The sequence below is a fragment of the Saccostrea cucullata genome, unplaced genomic scaffold, assembly GCF_032062105.1.
Source record: "Saccostrea cucullata isolate Sc308-1 unplaced genomic scaffold, CSIRO_AGI_Scuc_v1 ctg1410, whole genome shotgun sequence".
Lineage (NCBI taxonomy): Eukaryota > Metazoa > Mollusca > Bivalvia > Ostreida > Ostreidae > Saccostrea > Saccostrea cuccullata.
This window is the reverse complement of record NW_026939285.1, coordinates 71,936-90,470: the sequence shown is the minus strand read 5'-3', so window position 1 is coordinate 90,470 and position 18,535 is coordinate 71,936. Positions and strand designations below refer to the sequence as shown.

At 36.8% G+C, this 18,535-nt stretch overlaps 1 protein-coding gene across 1 annotated transcript; it reads right to left on the bottom strand.

The window, feature by feature from the left end:
* Nucleotides 1-790: 790 nt before the first annotated feature.
* LOC134252721 (contactin-3-like) lies at nt 791-14,343 on the bottom strand (the record flags this gene model as incomplete). The annotated part of the gene is made up of 10 exons (XM_062735228.1): nt 14,340-14,343; nt 14,136-14,247; nt 13,770-13,948; nt 13,118-13,303; nt 5,389-5,511; nt 4,456-4,558; nt 3,719-3,909; nt 3,256-3,423; nt 2,935-3,072; nt 791-1,131 (listed from the first exon to the last, which is right to left on the bottom strand). Coding segments are annotated over exons 1-10 (1,545 nt in total), but the record flags the coding sequence as incomplete, so codon positions are not given.
* Nucleotides 14,344-18,535: the final 4,192 nt, after the last annotated feature.

Here is an 18,535-nt window from a genome sequence, read left to right as displayed (position 1 = left end):
ACCTCTTACAAAAGTTATTTTCTTCAGGTACATAACTCCTTTTAAAGTTTCAAGAGGGTTCTCTGATTCGGAGTTACATAGAATTTATTTTTAAATAACTCCGAAATTCCGGAAGGGGGGGGGGGTTCAACTCTGTCCCTTCTGAATCCTAACGTAACCTGGAGTTGATATTTTATTTGTTTTATAATTATAATACTGAGTTAAGAATGTTTTTATTACTGGCATAAATCTGGTATTAAGTAAAAATTGAAGGTAAAAATCTTTATGGTAGTTTATTGTCACGAAATTTTATTCTAAATTAATTTTAAAGAGTTTAAGAGAAAATAGGCTTGGTCATATCCAGTATAGGGAAAAAATTCAGGTCCGGAGACTCACTTCAAGCAACAAAGAACATCAAGAGATCGAAGTTGGAGTCATGAAAAGTTACCTGTAATTATGCATAGTATAGGTAATATTAAATATCGGATGTTATTTTTGAATGTTGCCCCAAATTAATGATGACGTAGTTAACAAGTGTAATGAATTAAAGTGTGGAAAAAGTGCATATATTAAAAAAATGTGGAACTGTCCAAAAGTACTCGTTATTATACTATTGGCTAAAATAATAAGCCACTTTATCTTTAAGCCTTTTACCCTGGATATCTCAAATTCTGTGGATATCTTGAAGTTTTTCCTCGATCTTTCTTAGTTATATTTATAAGATGTACATTCCGAAATGTAAATATTAATTATAACTTGATCTTCCAATTCTTATGATTATGGTAGAAATTATGAAACTCCGAGCGACAACAAGCTTACCGGTAGTGATTATCTCTGTTTCCACGGTGACTTTGATTCTCTCGGAGTCGTAGTTATGGAAGACGTCCACATTATATTCCCCTGATACGCCGAGTACGACACCAGGATCTAACACCTGACTGACGTCGATGGTCAGATTGTTAAGTGTCGGTCTGGATATCTTCCATATGTCATTGTCTTTGACCACCTGCTCTTCACCTTGCAGATTGATAAATGTCCATTTGTAGCGTAGAGACATAGATGGTTCACTTGTGGCCAAAACTCCCAGACTTATTTTATCTCCTGGCATTATCTTGTAGCTTCCCTGTGGTCTCTGTATTATGGTTATTGGATCTTCAGAAAAAATAATATACTTCAGTTAATAAAAGAAGGTCAAAAGATATGAACATTTCTTGAATATCACTATTTCTTTTAAGGATTTCCATCCCTAACGGGACCAAATTCCCTACCCTTAAATATCCATCAAGTAAATAATACTCTCATATTTTATTAAAGCATTTTATAGCAGAAAATGATTGACCGCGAGAAAGTTTTAAAAATGTCATTAATTACGCAGTAGTTAATTAACATAGATTGCATTGAAGTCTATGGGAAAAGCATTTTTTCAAAATGAAAATTAAAAATAATTGAATATCAATAAATCCTGCGGTGGAAAGATGCATTGAAACATTAAGAATAGAATGACAATTTAAAACAATTTTTTTACCAGCTAAATTTTTTTAAATTGATTTTTTTTATTACTTAAAAAAAGGGGATATAACTCTTACCAAAATTCAAGGTCCTAAATTAGGACAAATCCCACTATACTTACAAATAGTAATATATGGGAAGTATGACTAAATAAATTGAGTATTCAATGTTTACACAGGTCGAGACCACTAGAATTTCTGACGTCAGCATAAATTTGCATATCTGTTTACTTTACCTACTGATGAATGAACCGAAATGCATTGTGGGTTACTACTAGTACCCAGCTGTGTTGAAAATAAAAGGAAACTTGAATTGTTCCTTGGAAACTAATTTCCAATTCTTTTTTGAGATTTGTGAAAGAAATATTTAAAATGATGTATAATCTTTCATTTCTATGCTCAAATTTACAAAATTTGCGCTATGAAGCCTTACATCAACTTATAAAACATCGGCCTATAAACATTGTTCAAAGAGACGTAGGTGCTATCGTGTCGATAAAACACTGAGTTTTTCTCCAACGTGATACACGTGAACATAGTCTTAGCAGGTAGTACATAGGTCCTTGGTTTTTGACAGCAGGATAGGGTGTGCAATTATTATTTAACTCCACATTATTATCAGAAAGTGTTTTATGTACATGCAAACGTCAAAGTGTTTTTAAGGTATTAGAAGCAACTATTAATCATCTAAAACAACTCTAATATTGAATGTGAGCATGGTGCAATGTCTTTAGAATATAATCTTTCAATTTCGGTCTTATAAAGTGACAAAGAAGCTCTACAGTTTTTCCGGTGACGAGGTAAATATTGTGCAACAAACCGACGAAAACCACGTGTCGCCATTGAATAATAAACACGTAGTGGACTGTCATGCTTTGGGAATCAGTCGCTTGATTGGACAACGGGTGTGACGAAGACATTGTCACGTGTTAAAATTGGCTTCCATATAAGGTAGTGGTCTCGACCTGTTACATATCTGTTAGGTATTCAAATTCATTGAATTTGTTCCTATTAGGGATTGAATACCTTAAAGATATGCGACAATCTATAGGTGCATCGAGGCACTGCACACTCAGATAAAAAGATGTGTGTACATGTATAATTGTCACCTCTGATTTAAAATTATTAATCAAAGGGATTGTTTCAAAAGTTTATTAAACTTTTGCCCTATATCCATCAAAAGTTTTGATGACAATGAAATACATGACTATGTATAAAGTTAAAATCAGGTCTTCCATCATCTTCGCTAGCCAAGGGTTTCTGATACGCTGCTCTCCTCATAAAGAGAGTAGCGTATCAGAAACCCTTGGCTTGCGAAGATGGTCTTCCATTTACAAAAGTTCTCCTAGTAAGTCCACTGTTTCTTCTTCATAGAACCTCGGGACAATTTCTCGCATGCAATTAAAAGTTGGTTTATGGCAGTTGAGAAACACATTGTTCACCTTACCTATAACTTTGAGGAAAGCCTCCTTGAACAGAACCCCTTCACTGTTTTCAGACATACATTGAAAAGCTCCGGAGTCTAAACCTTTCTGTACATTGGTCACAATCAGCATCTGTTGGTTCGAGCTCAAAATATACTTGCCTAAAAATAAGTATGAGTATTTTATAAAATTGTTAAATTAAAATGGTTATCTTTACTTCATGAAATTACCACTCAAAATATGCTTACATGAAAATGAGCATAAATAGTTTGAGAAGGTAATCGAAATTTCTTTAAAAATTTTACTAAAAAAACACATTTTTAAGTCGTATTACACATTCTTACTTCCATCAATTTGTAGAGCCACTCCGTTTTTCATCCATCGCGGAGCAGTTGGAGCACTTTCCCCAGGTAAAGATATGGCCTCACAGTAAAATGTGGCGTTTTTCCCAACGGACACATACAAGTCATTCATCTGGGGATTTTTTGATTCTGAATCAAGCATCGGTGCAGCTGAAAAATGTATATCATTACATGTAGATGGAAGTCACTCTACGAGAAGCTCTAAATTATCTAGAAGAGCCTTGAATTCAAGACCGATTAGTCTCAGCACTAACTTTTAACTTTTAAGGATAACTTGGAATTTCTGGTTCATTTCTATTTTTCACTCAGTCTAAGGTTGATTTACAAATAATGTTCTTGATAATCAAATCTGCTCTTTTTTAGTAAACTTTGACTTGTATGTCGTTATACATGCATGTTTTATATCGGATTAGCTTTCAGCACGATCATTTTTTAATGAACTTACAAGTAACATTAAGAAAAACTCGTTGGGGGTTTATCTTGTTTGTGTCGTTTCCTGTACATGTGTAGAGACCCTCATCATTTTGCATTGCATCCTTAATAGTCAGTGTCCTTTCATAATCGGTGATGACATATTTGTCAGAATTCTTGATGACTACATTGTCTGGAGAAACCCACTCAATATCTGGTGCTGCACTACAAACAAAATTGACCAGTAACATACCGGTATATCACAAAATTGATTTTACATAATTATTCTTTATTTTTTTTTTTACAAAGAAAAAAATTGCTGAACAGTCTTGACAATAGGCACCGTTCTAGCTACAGAACTGTGGCTCCCTGTTCGGACAGATAAACCAGACATTTACAGATCAAAGCATTGTAAACACCCTCGATTTACGGCGATGCTTTCAAATGGTATTCTCTATTTTAAACGCCCCACTCGAAAATGTTAATATCCATAAATTATAAAATTTAAATGCATATTTTACTCTCATCTTGTTATTTTGCTTTATTTTCAACAATCTTAAACAGCCCATTGTAGCCTTGGACCAAAGTTACCAAAACTTGGCATTCCGACATCCATATTGCTCTCAAGTTTGTCTGTCCGAATTTTTTTTCTCAACCAGATAGTTACAGATCTGCAGCTAGCATTTTTTACAATAGGACATTTGTGTAATATTTTATAATTTTCTAAATTAATTGTAATAATAGCATTTGAAATGATTTAATTCTACTCACTATCCTGAAAACATGCATTTGAGAACACCCTCTCCTCTGTAATGGGCCTTACCACCAGATTTATAGATCAAATTAGGACTCAGTCTCGGGACACGACTAGCCGCTGAAAAACACATTGACAGTTCCTACCGTAAGTTTCCGTTTATGGAAATCAAAAACCAATGCACTGGATTTTGTAATTTAGTGTAGTATACTAGCATGTCAAGTTAATTAGAAATCAAACCAAAACTGTAGCGTGAATAAAGTTTTAAAGGAATTTCACAGAAATTTCTATCTTTAGTACCGTTCATCCAAATCTGAAACTGATGCACTAGTTTATGTCTCTTAGTGTAGTCTACTTATGTGTGAAGTTATATTCAAATCAAACGAAAACTGTAGGAGAGGAAGCCTTTTAAAAGAATTTCTTAAGTAACCACGGCAACACCCTTCATCGAAATAAAAGATCGATGTACTGAATTTTTGTATTTTTGTGTAGTCTACTTGTGTGTCAAGTTATTTCGAAATCAGAGCAAAACTGTAGGAGGAGTATATAGTATTTTGAAAAATTGTTTACAGACAGACCGATCGACATGACGGAACCTTACTATCGCATAAGCTCTTTCGGTCTCTGACCAGTAGAGCTAACAAGTCAAATTAATGTATCACAGTCACTGTTTGCTTTTGTAATACAGTAAATCTTGAGTATCTCAAACACGGATGAATACCATGGCTATGTGGAAGTGATTATGAAGTCCTAACCCTGCATTCTTTAGTTCTTTTCCATGAACGTTTCCAGTCCTTGGATAACTCGATCTCATTTTTCTCGGTCCAATTGAATTGAAGATAATGGGGTTTGACTGTTTTGGTAGCAAGAGTAACTATTGACCAATTCAGAAAAGGTAAGATTTTCTAATAATTGATAATTGATAATCCTTGCAATAACTAAATACTTACTGATAATTCTAAGAGTTGTAAGACTGCCAAGAACCAACATCTTGAGCTGTTCCTGCCACACTCCACACTTGTAGATTAAGCCAGTCCAATCTGAGGCTTTTGTCCATATAAAATGGAAGTCACCTGCAAAGAATACAAAAATATTATCTGCAATTTTATTTTCTGAGTGACGGAATACTAGTATATTTCAGTAGATTGAATTAACATATATACAGTGTATGGCACGCCAAATTCACAAAAATGAGATAATCATAGTTTCACAATTGATAAACTAGATTTATCGACTGTAAACTATAGTTTACAAACCGTAAACTATAGTTAACAATTCGTTTAGTATAGTTTTCATCTGTAAAACTATATTTAACGGTTGTTAACTATAGTTTACGAATGTTAAATTAAGTTTATATGTCTGTAATAAAGCGTTAACAATAGATTTTGTTGATAAACATAGATTCACGTTTGTAAACTATAGTTTACAATCGTAAACTATAGTTAAGAGTTGTTAATCATAGTTTCACAAATTTTGAAACTATATTTATCAGATCGTTAACTATAGTTAACGGTTTGTAAACTATTGTTTAAAAAATCGTGAAACTGTATTTATCAGATAATCTATTGTAACGTGCAACACGGTCGAGCTTGTTGTGTGTGGTGATATGGCTTTTATCACCGAGGCGTTACACTAGGGTTCGTTAACCTGTTAACTCAGGTTTTTGTTGACCAAATAAAACAAGAAAACATTGATGTAACCATCAATTGTCGCCCGGGAAATATATAAAGTAAACAATGAAAATGAGTCTTGATCATCAAACCGCTTCTTCAAAAATAGTGAAAAGGCATGCATCTAATTGATGGAGACGATAGTAGCGAATATTTTGAAAACTTGCAGTCAGCTAAAAATCAATCAAAAACGATACCATTTTAAACTTGATGAATTCCTCAAGTAAATGTTGGCTGCATAAAATATAATTGAAGTTAGACACACGCATCATCTATATTTAAAAACGTATTACTTTTCAATTTTAGAATATAAAACACGAACTGTGCAGAGTACGTTTTTATCCGAGAAGTTAAATTCGATGTTCTAAAAAAAGGGACCTGTCGTTTTTTCGAAAGTTAATGATAAGCAACTTTATATATCAAATATGAAAAGCATATATATTTTTACAGATTCACTTTATGGAAGTAAATATACCATGTATCTCGTAATTTTTGAACGGAAAGGACATTCTGATTAACAATCTTTTCAATGTTTAGAAAACCTTTAATTCTAAATAACTACTCCCACCCAAATCCCCATATACCAACACTTAAACTTATATGCATAGAGCAGCCCGGTCCTCCGGGCTGCAATTACAATCAAATATATACAAATACGGTAAAGTAATACAATGGATCTCTTCTTGATTGGACAACCACTAATTGTGGTCAACGGGTGTCTCCCGTACACAAATTTCTTCTTCACCTGCCACTACAAAAGTCTCCAGGCACTTCCCCCCACTTTTTTCCTGTGGTATGCCACCTCTCTCTCTCTATACAACCAAGTGATTTGCCTTATTCAGGTCTTACGTACTTGTTTACTGTTAAACACTTAGCTGTCTATTCTCCGCAACCGTCTGCCTTATTCAGGTCTTATAACGGCATATAGGAGACGAAACGAACTAAGGTTTATCAACTCCGTCACCAGAGAGGTTTCAAATGCACTGCTGTTCAACTAGTATTCTCCCAGTGCAGACTCAGTATAGTGCAGTTTCATACTACTTGTATGATCGTAAAATGAATATTTTTTAGTGTTTAAGACTTTGAAAGATAACGTAGGTCTAACGTTTGTACGAAACTAAAAATAGCCATTTCCGTTTCATTACCCTCCCCTCAAGATTATATGCGTCCCGCATATGATTAACTATTTACAATATTTACAAAACTGTGCAATGACAAGTGTTGTCATCTTTCTAGTACAAGACGTAGTCTTCCATCCACTGTGGCTTTCTCCTGCGTCTTACAGGGTTGTCGTCTCCATCAAAATGGTTATTTGACTCTTGTTCTGCCTCTGCGTCATCACCTAGAGGTTCAGGCTCGTCCTCTGGTGCCGTCCTCTCATCATCAGGTATTTCGCCTTGCAACGTTTGAGAATACCTTCGACGCATTCTGTCGACGTGTATCACTTGTGGTTTTCCACCACGTCCACAGTCAACCTTGTAGGTAAGATCCGTCATCTTTGATAGCACCTTGTAAGGACCTCGCCATTAACTGGTAAATTTAGGTGAGCGACCTGCCTTCCGAATGGGAAAGAATGCATAGACTTGGCAACCTGACTCAAATTTCTGCCATGACAACTTTTGGTCATGATACTTCTTCTGTCGAACCATTGCCGTTTTTATGTTCTCTCTGACATGTTTGTGTGCACTCTCCAAGGTTTCTTTTAATTCCCAGGCCCATTTGTCTTTGGGAATATTCTGCACTGATCTGGGCATCTCGAACATGATGTCAAGCGGTGTTGACACTTCTCTTCCCAGCATCAGGTAATTGGGAGTGTAGCCAGTTGTCTCGTGAACGGAAGCCCTGTAAGCCATCATTACAAATGGTAGGTGTTTATCCCAATATGAATGATGGTCATTCACGTAAGCGCTTAACATTGTCACTAGCGTCTTGTTAAAACGCTCCACCATTCCATCACCTTGTGGTTGGTAGGGGCTGGTCCGTGTCTTCTTGATTTGGAGAACTTGACACATCTCCTCAAAAAGCGCACTGTCATACTGTCGACCTTGGTCAGAGTGAATTACTGATGGTACACCAAACCGGGCAATTACTTCTTCAACAATTAGTTTTGCCACTGTCTTGGCTTCCATGTTCGGCATAGGGAAGGACTCGGTCCATTTCGTGAAATAGTCCGATACCACCAATATATATTTATTGCCATCCTCTGTCATTGGTAGTTCTCCCAGTATGTCCGTGGCAATCCTGTCCATGGTAAACCACTCTCAACCAATTCCATGGGTGCTCTTCTCTTCATTTGAGGACCCTTCCTTTTACAACATTTTTCACAACCTGCTATGTACATTCTGGTGTCTGCTTGCAAACCAGGCCAATAGAACTTTTGCCTTATTCGAGCCAGTGTCTTGCTCACGCCAAGATGTGCAGCTGTCCTCACATCATGACAGTACTCGAATATTGTCCGTCGTTGGCTACTTGGTATAATAGCCTGTAAGCGTATGGTCTTTCCATCTTCCTCTTCAAATCTTCTATACAGAATGTCATTTTCTATGCAGATATTGTTCCACTGTGACCATAAAGATCGTAGCACATAGCCTTGGCCACTTATCACACAGTACTCAGGTCTTGTCTTCTCCTTGACCCAACCTGTGACAAGAGAGATGTCTTTGTCTTTGTCTTGCATGTCTTTCATAGACAACAATGGATCGTCATCATCATCCTTTGATCCACTGGCTTGGCAAATAGCTCTCACTCCGTCTTGCTTGTTACTTTCCAAATCTATCTCCCGATTTGGATCAAAACAACACTGGCGACATGGCACACGGCTCAATGCATCCGCATTGCTGTGTTGTGTACCTGGTCGGTGTTGAATTTCGAAATCGTATGTACTGAGGATTTCCAACCACCGTGCCAACTGTCCTTCAGGATTCTTAAATTTGAAAAGCCACCTTAAGGAGCTATGGTCTGTCCGGACTATGAAATTTTTACCATAGAGGTAATGCCTAAAGTGTTTGACAAAGTGGACAACCGCGAGCAATTACTTTCGTGTAACGCAGTACCTGCGCTCACACTTTGTCAATGTCCGACTTGCATAAGCAACAACCCTCTCTTGACCATCAGTCTTTTGAGATAAGACTGCCCCTATAGACACATTGCTGGTATCAGTGTCTAATATGAAGGGATGCGAGAAGTCTGGATGCCTTAAAATTGGAGTGTTGGTCAGCTTATTTCTAAGGGTGTCAAATGCCTCTTGACATTCTTTTGACCAAGCAAAGGCGTGACCTTTCTCTGTCAGTGTGTGTAGGCATTTTCCAATGCTTGAGAAATCTTTGCTGAATCTCCTATAATAGCTGCATAGCCCAAGAAACGAGCGTACCTCAGTGGCATTAGTAGGCACTGGCCACTGTTTTACTGCAGCTGTTTTGTCTGGGTCAGTCGCTACACCTTCCTCTGACACTACATGTCCAAGGTAAGTCACCTTTTTGGCAAACAAACAGCATTTCTTGGCTTTGAGTTTAAGACCTGCATTTTGCAGTCTGTCGAATACTTTTCTAAGGTTTGCCAACATTTCCTCAAAGGTTTTGCCTGTCACTATCACGTCATCCAGGTAAACAAGACAGATATCCCAGTGAAGGCCTGCCAAAACACTTTCCATTAGGCGCTCAAATGTTGCAGGAGCGCAACATAAGCCGAATGGCATGACCTTAAACTGGAAAAGTCCACGACGTGTGGCAAAGGCTGTCTTTTGTTTGTCGTCTGGCTCCATCTCTACCTGCCAATATCCTGAGCAGAGATCTAGAGTAGAGAACCACGAGCTACCACTCAACTGATTCAGTGACTCGTCTATTCTGGGAAGGGGGTATGCGTCCTTGATTGTACAGCTATTCAACTTGCGGTAATCAATGCAAAAGCGGAATGTACCGTCCTTCTTTTTCGCTAGCACAATAGGCGCTGACCATGGGCTGTTTGATGGCTCAATCACACAGCAAATCGTTCAGCTGTTTGTCAACCTCCTCTGTTAGATGAGCGGGTACCCTCCTTGGTGGTATTTTGATCTGATGGTTGTCCCCAGTATCAATCCTGTGTTTGACAATTCCTGTGCGTCCCAAATCTTTGTCAGACTTTGCAAAGAGATTGGTATATTCATACAAAAATTTGTGAGCTTCCCTTTTCTGTTTCCGTGTTAAGTGGTTCGAAGTTTTCTTCAGCATATCAACCAAATCAGGTCTTAACTTCTTAGGTTTACTTGACGTATTTTTCTCTTTTGACTCAACCACCCTGACTTCACTGAGTTGTCCTATAATCGTGCCTGGGTATATGACTTTGGATTCCTCGCCAACATTGAGCAAACGGACTGGTACGGTCTCTTGTGGTAAGACCAGTGTTCTGGCTGTTATGTAGCCTTCTCTTGGCATATCAGATACAAATGGTTCTACCAAACACGTTTTCCTTCGAACATGTTTGCAGTCCTTCAACACTTGTCCCTGCGTAATAATCTCACTTCTAGGAGGAATCTGATTATCTTTGTTGCGGTTATTCTGTTGCAACCAATGTAACCCTCAACAAACATTGGTATTATTTTATCTTTGATGTGAAGCACCTTTTGGCTCATGTCAACCATACATGCATTAGACAGTAGAAAGTCAAGCCCCAGTATTCCATGTGCCTGGATCTCCGCAATGACTGCAGTCGTATGTGTTACCATACCCTCAATATTAAGTGTTAAGTCCGTCTTACCCTTGACAGACAGCTCACTTCCATTGGCAGCTAACATACTCTGGTTAACCTTCTGCAGCTTTGGCCTTATGTTCTCTGCAATTTTCTCGTACATTGCTGAGGACAACAATGTCAGTGTTGCCCCTGTGTCAACCAGGAATTTAGCTTGGGCGCCTTGCACAGAGATGTCTATGTACATGCCTGCTTCATCTAGGGAAGATCCAACACCAACTATTCCACTAGGACAGGTTGACGTCTGTTTACTTCGTACTGGTCTGCCTAATCCCTTTTTCTCTTTTGAATCCTTGTGTTCACCTTCATAAGGTCGTTTCTTCAGCTTTGGGCAATTGCGTTTTATGTGCCCTTCCTTGTTACACTCATAACAACGCAATAGTTTGCCTCCCGCTTGTTTGTCATAGGTTTTACTGACTGACCGATTCAGCTTCAGTTTTCGAATTTCGTTGGTTAACGTATTCATGTTAGCCTCCATGGACTTCATCCATGTTTCAAGAATGGATTGGCTAACCTCTGAAGAAGAGTGTTCTGCTGCCGATACTCGTAAATGGCCTTTTCCTTCTAGGTTTCTGCTCTCTGCACGATTATAAGCCTCGAGTTCGACGGCTAGCCGGATGGCTTCATTAAGGTTTTGAGGATGAGATTGTTTGATGCGGATCCTCATTTCTGAAGCTACCAAGGCATCTATGAACGCATCTTTGGCCAGAGTTTCTCGCACATCGCCAGGTGCTGACGCGTAGGCCAAATTAGTTAATCGTCTTATGGCCTGACCTAACTCTGGTATTGACTCAGATGCTCTTTGCCTTCGTTCCTTTAGTTGTACACGATACAGATCTGTTTGGTTAGGAGGGGAGAACCTCTCCTCAAGGGATCTGACCAGTGTCTTATAGTGCTGACCAGTATCACTTGGTAAGTCACCTAACACTGACTGTGCTTGGCCACGCAGTAAAACAGCCAGGTAAAGACCCTTCTTATCTTCTGTCCAGCCGTTTACAACAGCAAAAGCCTCAAAATGTGATTTGTATAGTCAAGCCAGGAACTGGTTCCGTCATACGTGGCTGGCTTGATTATATGGCCTGTCCTCGCATTGTCTGTCCCCATTGACTGCCTCAGTGGTTTTGGCGTGTCAAATAGATGGCCCATCACAACGTCGTCTACCCCAGCAATTGGTGTGTAGCTTTGTTTGCCTTCGTCTGGAAATCTAACTTTAGGCCGTGCGCCGTACTCGTCAAATGACACATCTCCTGACATAGCGGTATTATCAGTACTGTGTGTTGCATATCCAGACTCTCCATTTGTCTGACCACCGTCACTGATTGGCGTTCTCATCCTCTCTAAGATCTTCTCCATACGCCCTATAGTTTCTTTTTAGATGAATCCATGGTCAACAAAATCCCGACGCTTGCCACCAAATAATGTAACGTGCAACGCGGCCGATCTTGGGTGTGTGTGGTGATATGGCTTTTATCACCGAGGCGTTACACTAGGGTTCGTTAACCTGTTAACTCAGGTTTTTGTTGACCCAATAAAATTACAATCAAATATATACAAATACGGTAAAGTAATACAATGGATCTCTTCTTGATTGGACAACCACTAGCTGTGGTCAACGGGTGTCTCCCGTAAATAAATTTCTTCTTGACCTGCCACTACAAAAGTCTCCTGGCACTTCCCCCACCTTTTCCTGTGGTATGCCACCTCTCTCTCTATACAACCAAGTGACTGCCTTATTCAGGTCTTACGTACTGGTTTACTGTTAAACACTTAGCTGTCTATTCTCCGCAACCGTCTGCCTTATTCAGGTCTTATAACGGCATATAGGAGACGAAACGAACTAAGGTTTATCAACTCCGTCACCAGAGAGGTTTCAAATGCACTGCTGTTCAACTAGTATTCTCCCAGTGCAGACTCAGTGTAGTGGCAGTTTCATACTATCTGTATGATCGTAAAATTAATATTTTTTAGTGTTTAAGACTTTGAAAGATAACGTAGGTCTAACGTTTGTACGAAACTAAAAATAGCCATTTCCGTTTCACTATGTTTTGCAATCGCATATGATTGTTTTCGGTGTTAAGTATAGTTTACGGTTGTGAAACATAGATTAACTATGGTTTACAGATGTGAAATATAGATTAACGTTGCTAACTATAGTTTACGGTTTGTAAACTATAGTTTACAACCGATAAACCTAGTTTATCGATTGTGAAACTATGATTATCTCATTTTTGTGAATTTGGCGTGCCATACATGATACTTTAGTGGAATGCATCTTATTTCTACGTACCATTTCCATCCACCCCGACTCTCTTTGATAACTCCACATTTGTCTTTGTGCCTTCTCCGATTTTCCACTGCACTCTGCATTCAGAATCCGGTGAACATTCTGGTTTGTCTCGACAAGGAATTTTACAATGTTCAAACTCCTTACATTGTATTTCCTGGGGTTCTTTGAAGGGAAAAGATCCCATTGCTAAAGAAATATATATATTTTTGAAAAACTCGAATGAAAATATTTAAAGCTGCGTATGAAGAGGACCACAATATGTGCCGTCACAAGACACGTTAGTGTGATTTACACACCAAATTACATCATCGTTCAGCTTAAAAACCAAAATTGCAAACATTTAAATTTACAGGATACTAGATCCTTATGCATGCTGTGTTTAAAATACCGGTAGGTCTTTTTTGATAAATCAACCAACAATTTATATTAAAAGAATTTATACATGTATTAATTAACAAGTAAGGTATACATGTAACACTCTTTCATTGTCAACAAGAAAGCTTGTAAGTTGTACGATATTCAACTTCCTGCAAAACAATGAAAATGGTACTAATAAAATAAATGAACTTTGCCCTTTGATTGAATAGTATTAGCTCTTTACAAATAAATATGACCTTGAATTAAAAGCATTAGCGCTCAACTGATTTCTTACAAGATACTTTCACTTTAAACGGCTTGGAAAGTGAGGTCCCAAAATCATTCTTCGCAAAACATTGATAGGTTCCATAATCAGTTGCACGCATCTGGTTAAATCTCAAAGTTCCTGTGTCTTTGTCCACTGACACATATTTGCTGTTTTGAACAACTGCTCCATCTTTCTTCCATTCATATCTAAAAGAAATACTATAATGATGCAACATAATTCTTTATGATCAACAACTTAAAGCTCTTAATATTAGAGTGTCTCTTTTATATTTTAAACCTTCACCACAGGAATTGTGTGATGAATTTACAGTACTTTTAGGATTGAATCTCAGGGGGAGAAACTTGGTCAGCATTAAAATACTCATAAACTTACTCAATTTTTCCATTTTTGGCATTGCATTCAATCGTAGCATCAGTTAGTATGGACAGCATAGGGAAGTAATATTCACTTTTAAAAGTGCTGATCATTTTTGGTGGCAGATGATCTGAAACAATAATAAAATTATTCAACAAACTAGAGTTACTGTGAGCAATGAGCTCACTAAATGATACCCCCATATGAATATAATGGGAGTACCCATGTCTTGTTGTGGTAAACCCAAAATATGAGTCAGATCAAAAAGTAAAATAGGAAGTGCACAATGGCAATATATTTTAAAGATTCTGTGAAAGTTTCATCAAATTTCATTCTGTGGTATTCGAGAAGTTGCGGATAAGAGATGGGTACTCCAAAGCGTAATAGACACACGGACGGACAAATCGTTTACTACCGAACATATAAAAGCAGAATTTTTAGCGAAAATTTAATTGTGGCATTATAAGCGAGGTTGCCAAGGTCGCTAAAATTGAATATCGCTAAAAATTAATTGCGCCTTATTTGTAAAGGTTTCTTTACTGAGCTTACTAGCTAAAATTACATCTCATTAAAAATAAAATATCAATTTTGAAGGACAAATCGCTAAATTTGCGTCCCGCTAAAATGTTTACTTCTACGGTATATACAGCTCAACAAACTTTTTAAACTCACATGGTTTTTCGCACGTATTAAGGTCACATTGTTATACAGCAAAATTGTGTAACGTGACAACAAAATATGTTTTAAAAATGATTTATAATTTAATTCTGATCATATTCCATTACTTTAAACATAATTCACACATAATAATTGGTAGGATATTTATATGCTCTTGGATGATATATTATGGGAGTTTTCAAATGGTTTTTCTATGATTTCTCTTCAAATGCAACCGTCTTTGTACGCATTCATTTTAAAGCATACTTTTGCCTTGCCGTCATACAGAAACAGTGCAGTTCATGTAATTTCTGCATTTTCTGTACATTAATATGACACTAAGGCGCAAGATGATATAAGTATTTCTCATCTGTTCGACTGCTTTCCATGTTAAAAAGATGACATTTTTTCAGGTTAACTTCCTGAAATCTAGCATCATGAGAGTTACCTACCAACGCAAAATTTCAAAGTTTCAGACCATAAGTGTAAAAAGAAACATTATTCAATATTTACAATTTACTATGTTGAAAGATAAACAATACTTTATTATTCTATCCTTTCACATGATTTCTTTATGCGGTTTTGTCATTTTTTTGGCGCTGCATTTCGACAAAACCATGACAAATATTGAAAATGTGCAAAGTACCTAGAAAAATACTCATCTGTAAGAAGTCAATTTGAATATTTCAACTAAATATATCAAAGAAAGTTCGATTAATGAATTTGTAAAAACCTATGATAGAATCATACACATTTAACATCACACGATTTATAAACTTATTCCCTTTTAGAACATTGACTTTTAAAACTTAAGATAATGATTTTAGAGAATATGCACCTTTAACATGAAATATTTCATAATATAAGGCCTATACCTTGTACTGAAACTCGATGATTTTAAGTTTTATTGCAAGAAAAATGTGACTTTAATTTGTGCGAAAAACCATGTGAGTTTAAAAAGTTTGTTGAGCTGTAGTGTACCCTTCCGCTTTTCAAGTGGGGGATATAATAAATGTAACAGCTGTTTTCAGGAATTCAAAAAATATTAACGCATGATGATTTAACACAATTGATTTAGTGATGAAATTTATCAGAAGATTAATTTTGAAATCATAAATAAGCTCGTAAAAGTTTGTAATATATTCAAAAATGAATCAAGCAAATCACATAAAACAAAGACGAATTAATGGAAATGATTGTAACACAAAGACACATAGACAAATGTTTCAGTAACTCAGAATAGTTCAGAGTAGAACTAATTTTCTAAAAGATGAAAGCATGTGTCAATATATAAGCATGTAACTAAAAAACAATTGTTAATTAATTTAAAGGACACTGGTAAAAGTCATAGAAGACATATACTATTTTTTTAGGAGACAGCCAGTTGATTCTAGGAGAAAGGGAGGGGTGTCAAAAAGTGTCCAGTCAGATCATGCTTTATTTGTACCAATTAAGTTTTAGTATAACAAGAGCTTATCCTAGCTTTGTCTTCAATGAAAAATGTTATTTATTTGCAAGATTGTTGAGCCCCCCACCCTCCCCCCATCCCAACACACATACATAAATTATATAAAACAGAAATCAAATATTTGTGCCTTCATATATTTCTTTAAAACGCTGGACAGAAAATTCTGATTTATATATTATTTTCAAACTATAGCATGATACCGAAATTGAAATTATTTGTCTTCTGGGTCAATCAGTAATAATGAGCCTTCTAGCATAGATGAGATAGATTGAAAATGAATTTCAAAATAGAATTTCAATCCAATGTTTTCTCGACCGTCCGCGTTGAATTGTACCGCTCATTTCATTGTCTATCATTAAATGTTTTGATTGTAACAGATTGAAATGACGTACATGTAAGATGCATATTTCAACTAAAGGTATTGTGAGTAATTAGCTCACTAAATGATACCCCCGCTTCCCATATGGTTATAATAGCAAAGTCTATGTTTTGCTGTGGCCGGGAAACCCAAAATAAAAAAAAAATAAAATAGGTGCACAATGGCAATATGTAATAAAGATTCTGTGAAAGTTTCATTAAATTTCACTCAGTGGTATAAGAGGAGTTGCGGATAAGAGATGGGATCCCCAAAGCTTAACAGACAGACAGACGGACATACCGATTACTATATACCCTCCCGCTTTTCAAGCGGGGGATATAAAAAGTGAGTAGAATCAAGTGAATCTAATTCAAGAATAACTCCCGGATCCTCTTACTGTATGCAGAATAACCACATGCATTACTAGTATACTTATTTGGATACTCCATATCACAATCGACAGACAAAATATTACCAAATTAGAGAAATTTCACTTGCCTTGACAATTTGTGAGGCATACAAATAAAGAAGAAATCAAAACCAAACGACCTCTCCGATCCATCATTCTGAACTGAGTTTTCAGGCTTGTTATTCGTCAAATGAAACGTATCTATGGAACGCCATCACTGCCTTATAGCATACAACTATGCATTTATTATGTCAATTTATCATAACGTGATCTGAACATATCTTTACGTTATGTCAATTTTTTATGAGATGATGTAAAAATATCTTATCATCATGCCAATGCTGCATTACATGTAGTAAATACATCCTTTCATTATGTCAGCACTTCATAACTTGAGGTAAAAAATTCATTATGTGAAGTGATAATGTGTTTACTTTGTGTTAAAACTTTATTACGTGAAATGAATGTTTCTTTACATCATTTCATTTCTTTAATATGTGAGGTCAAAATTGCATTACGTCAAGTAAATTGTGTTTTATAACTTAACTTATCCTTACATGAAGTCAAAAATCCATTCCTTTTTGAGAGTGTATATTTCTATTTTATCAAAGCATTATTACGTGATATGGATTTATCTTTATTTTACGATGAGAGCGTCATGATGTGAGGTGAACACATGTTACCTTTATGTCAGTGCTTTATTACGTGGTGTAAAAAGTGTATAACATAATGTGAACATATCTCTATATTACTAGTATATCAACACTTTATTACATTATGTCAGAACTCCATACCGTGATGTAGATATATTATAACGTTATGTCAACTCTTTCTTATGTGAACTAAAAATATCTTTATACTGTGTTAACTCTTTTTATACCCGCACTTTCTAAAGAAAGTTCGGGTATATTGTTGTTACTCATGTCCGTCCGTCCGTCCGTCCGTCCGTCCGTCCGTCTGTCACACTTTTCTTCCCTGAACTCATCCTACATTTTTCACAGTAGCTAAATCATCCTTTGGGAGGTGGTTTGGGGTGTCATGTAGATGTGCAGTAAGGTTTCGGAATTTTGATTTTGCCCCGGGGGATCAAATGGGGGTTGAAAAATGACGTTTTTTATGCAAAAAGCCCCGTCTTCCCTGAACTCCTTCTACATTTCAATCAGCAGCCTAATCATCTTTTGAGAGATGGTTGGTGGTGTCATGTAGATGTGCAGTAAGGTTTCGGAATTTTGATTTTGCCCCGGGGGATCAAATGGGGGTCGAAAAATGACGTTTTTTATGCAAAAAGCCCCATCTTCCCTGAACTCCTTCTACATTTTACTCAGCAACCTAATCATCTTTTGAGAGATGGTTGGTGGTGTCATGTAGATGTGCAGTAAGGTTTCAGAATTTTGATTTTGCCCCAGGGGATCAAATGGGGGTCGAAAAATGACGTTTTTTATACAAAAAGCCCCTTCTTCCCTGAACTCCTTCTACATTTTACTCAGCAGCCTAATCATCTTTTGAGATATGGTTGGTGGTGCCAT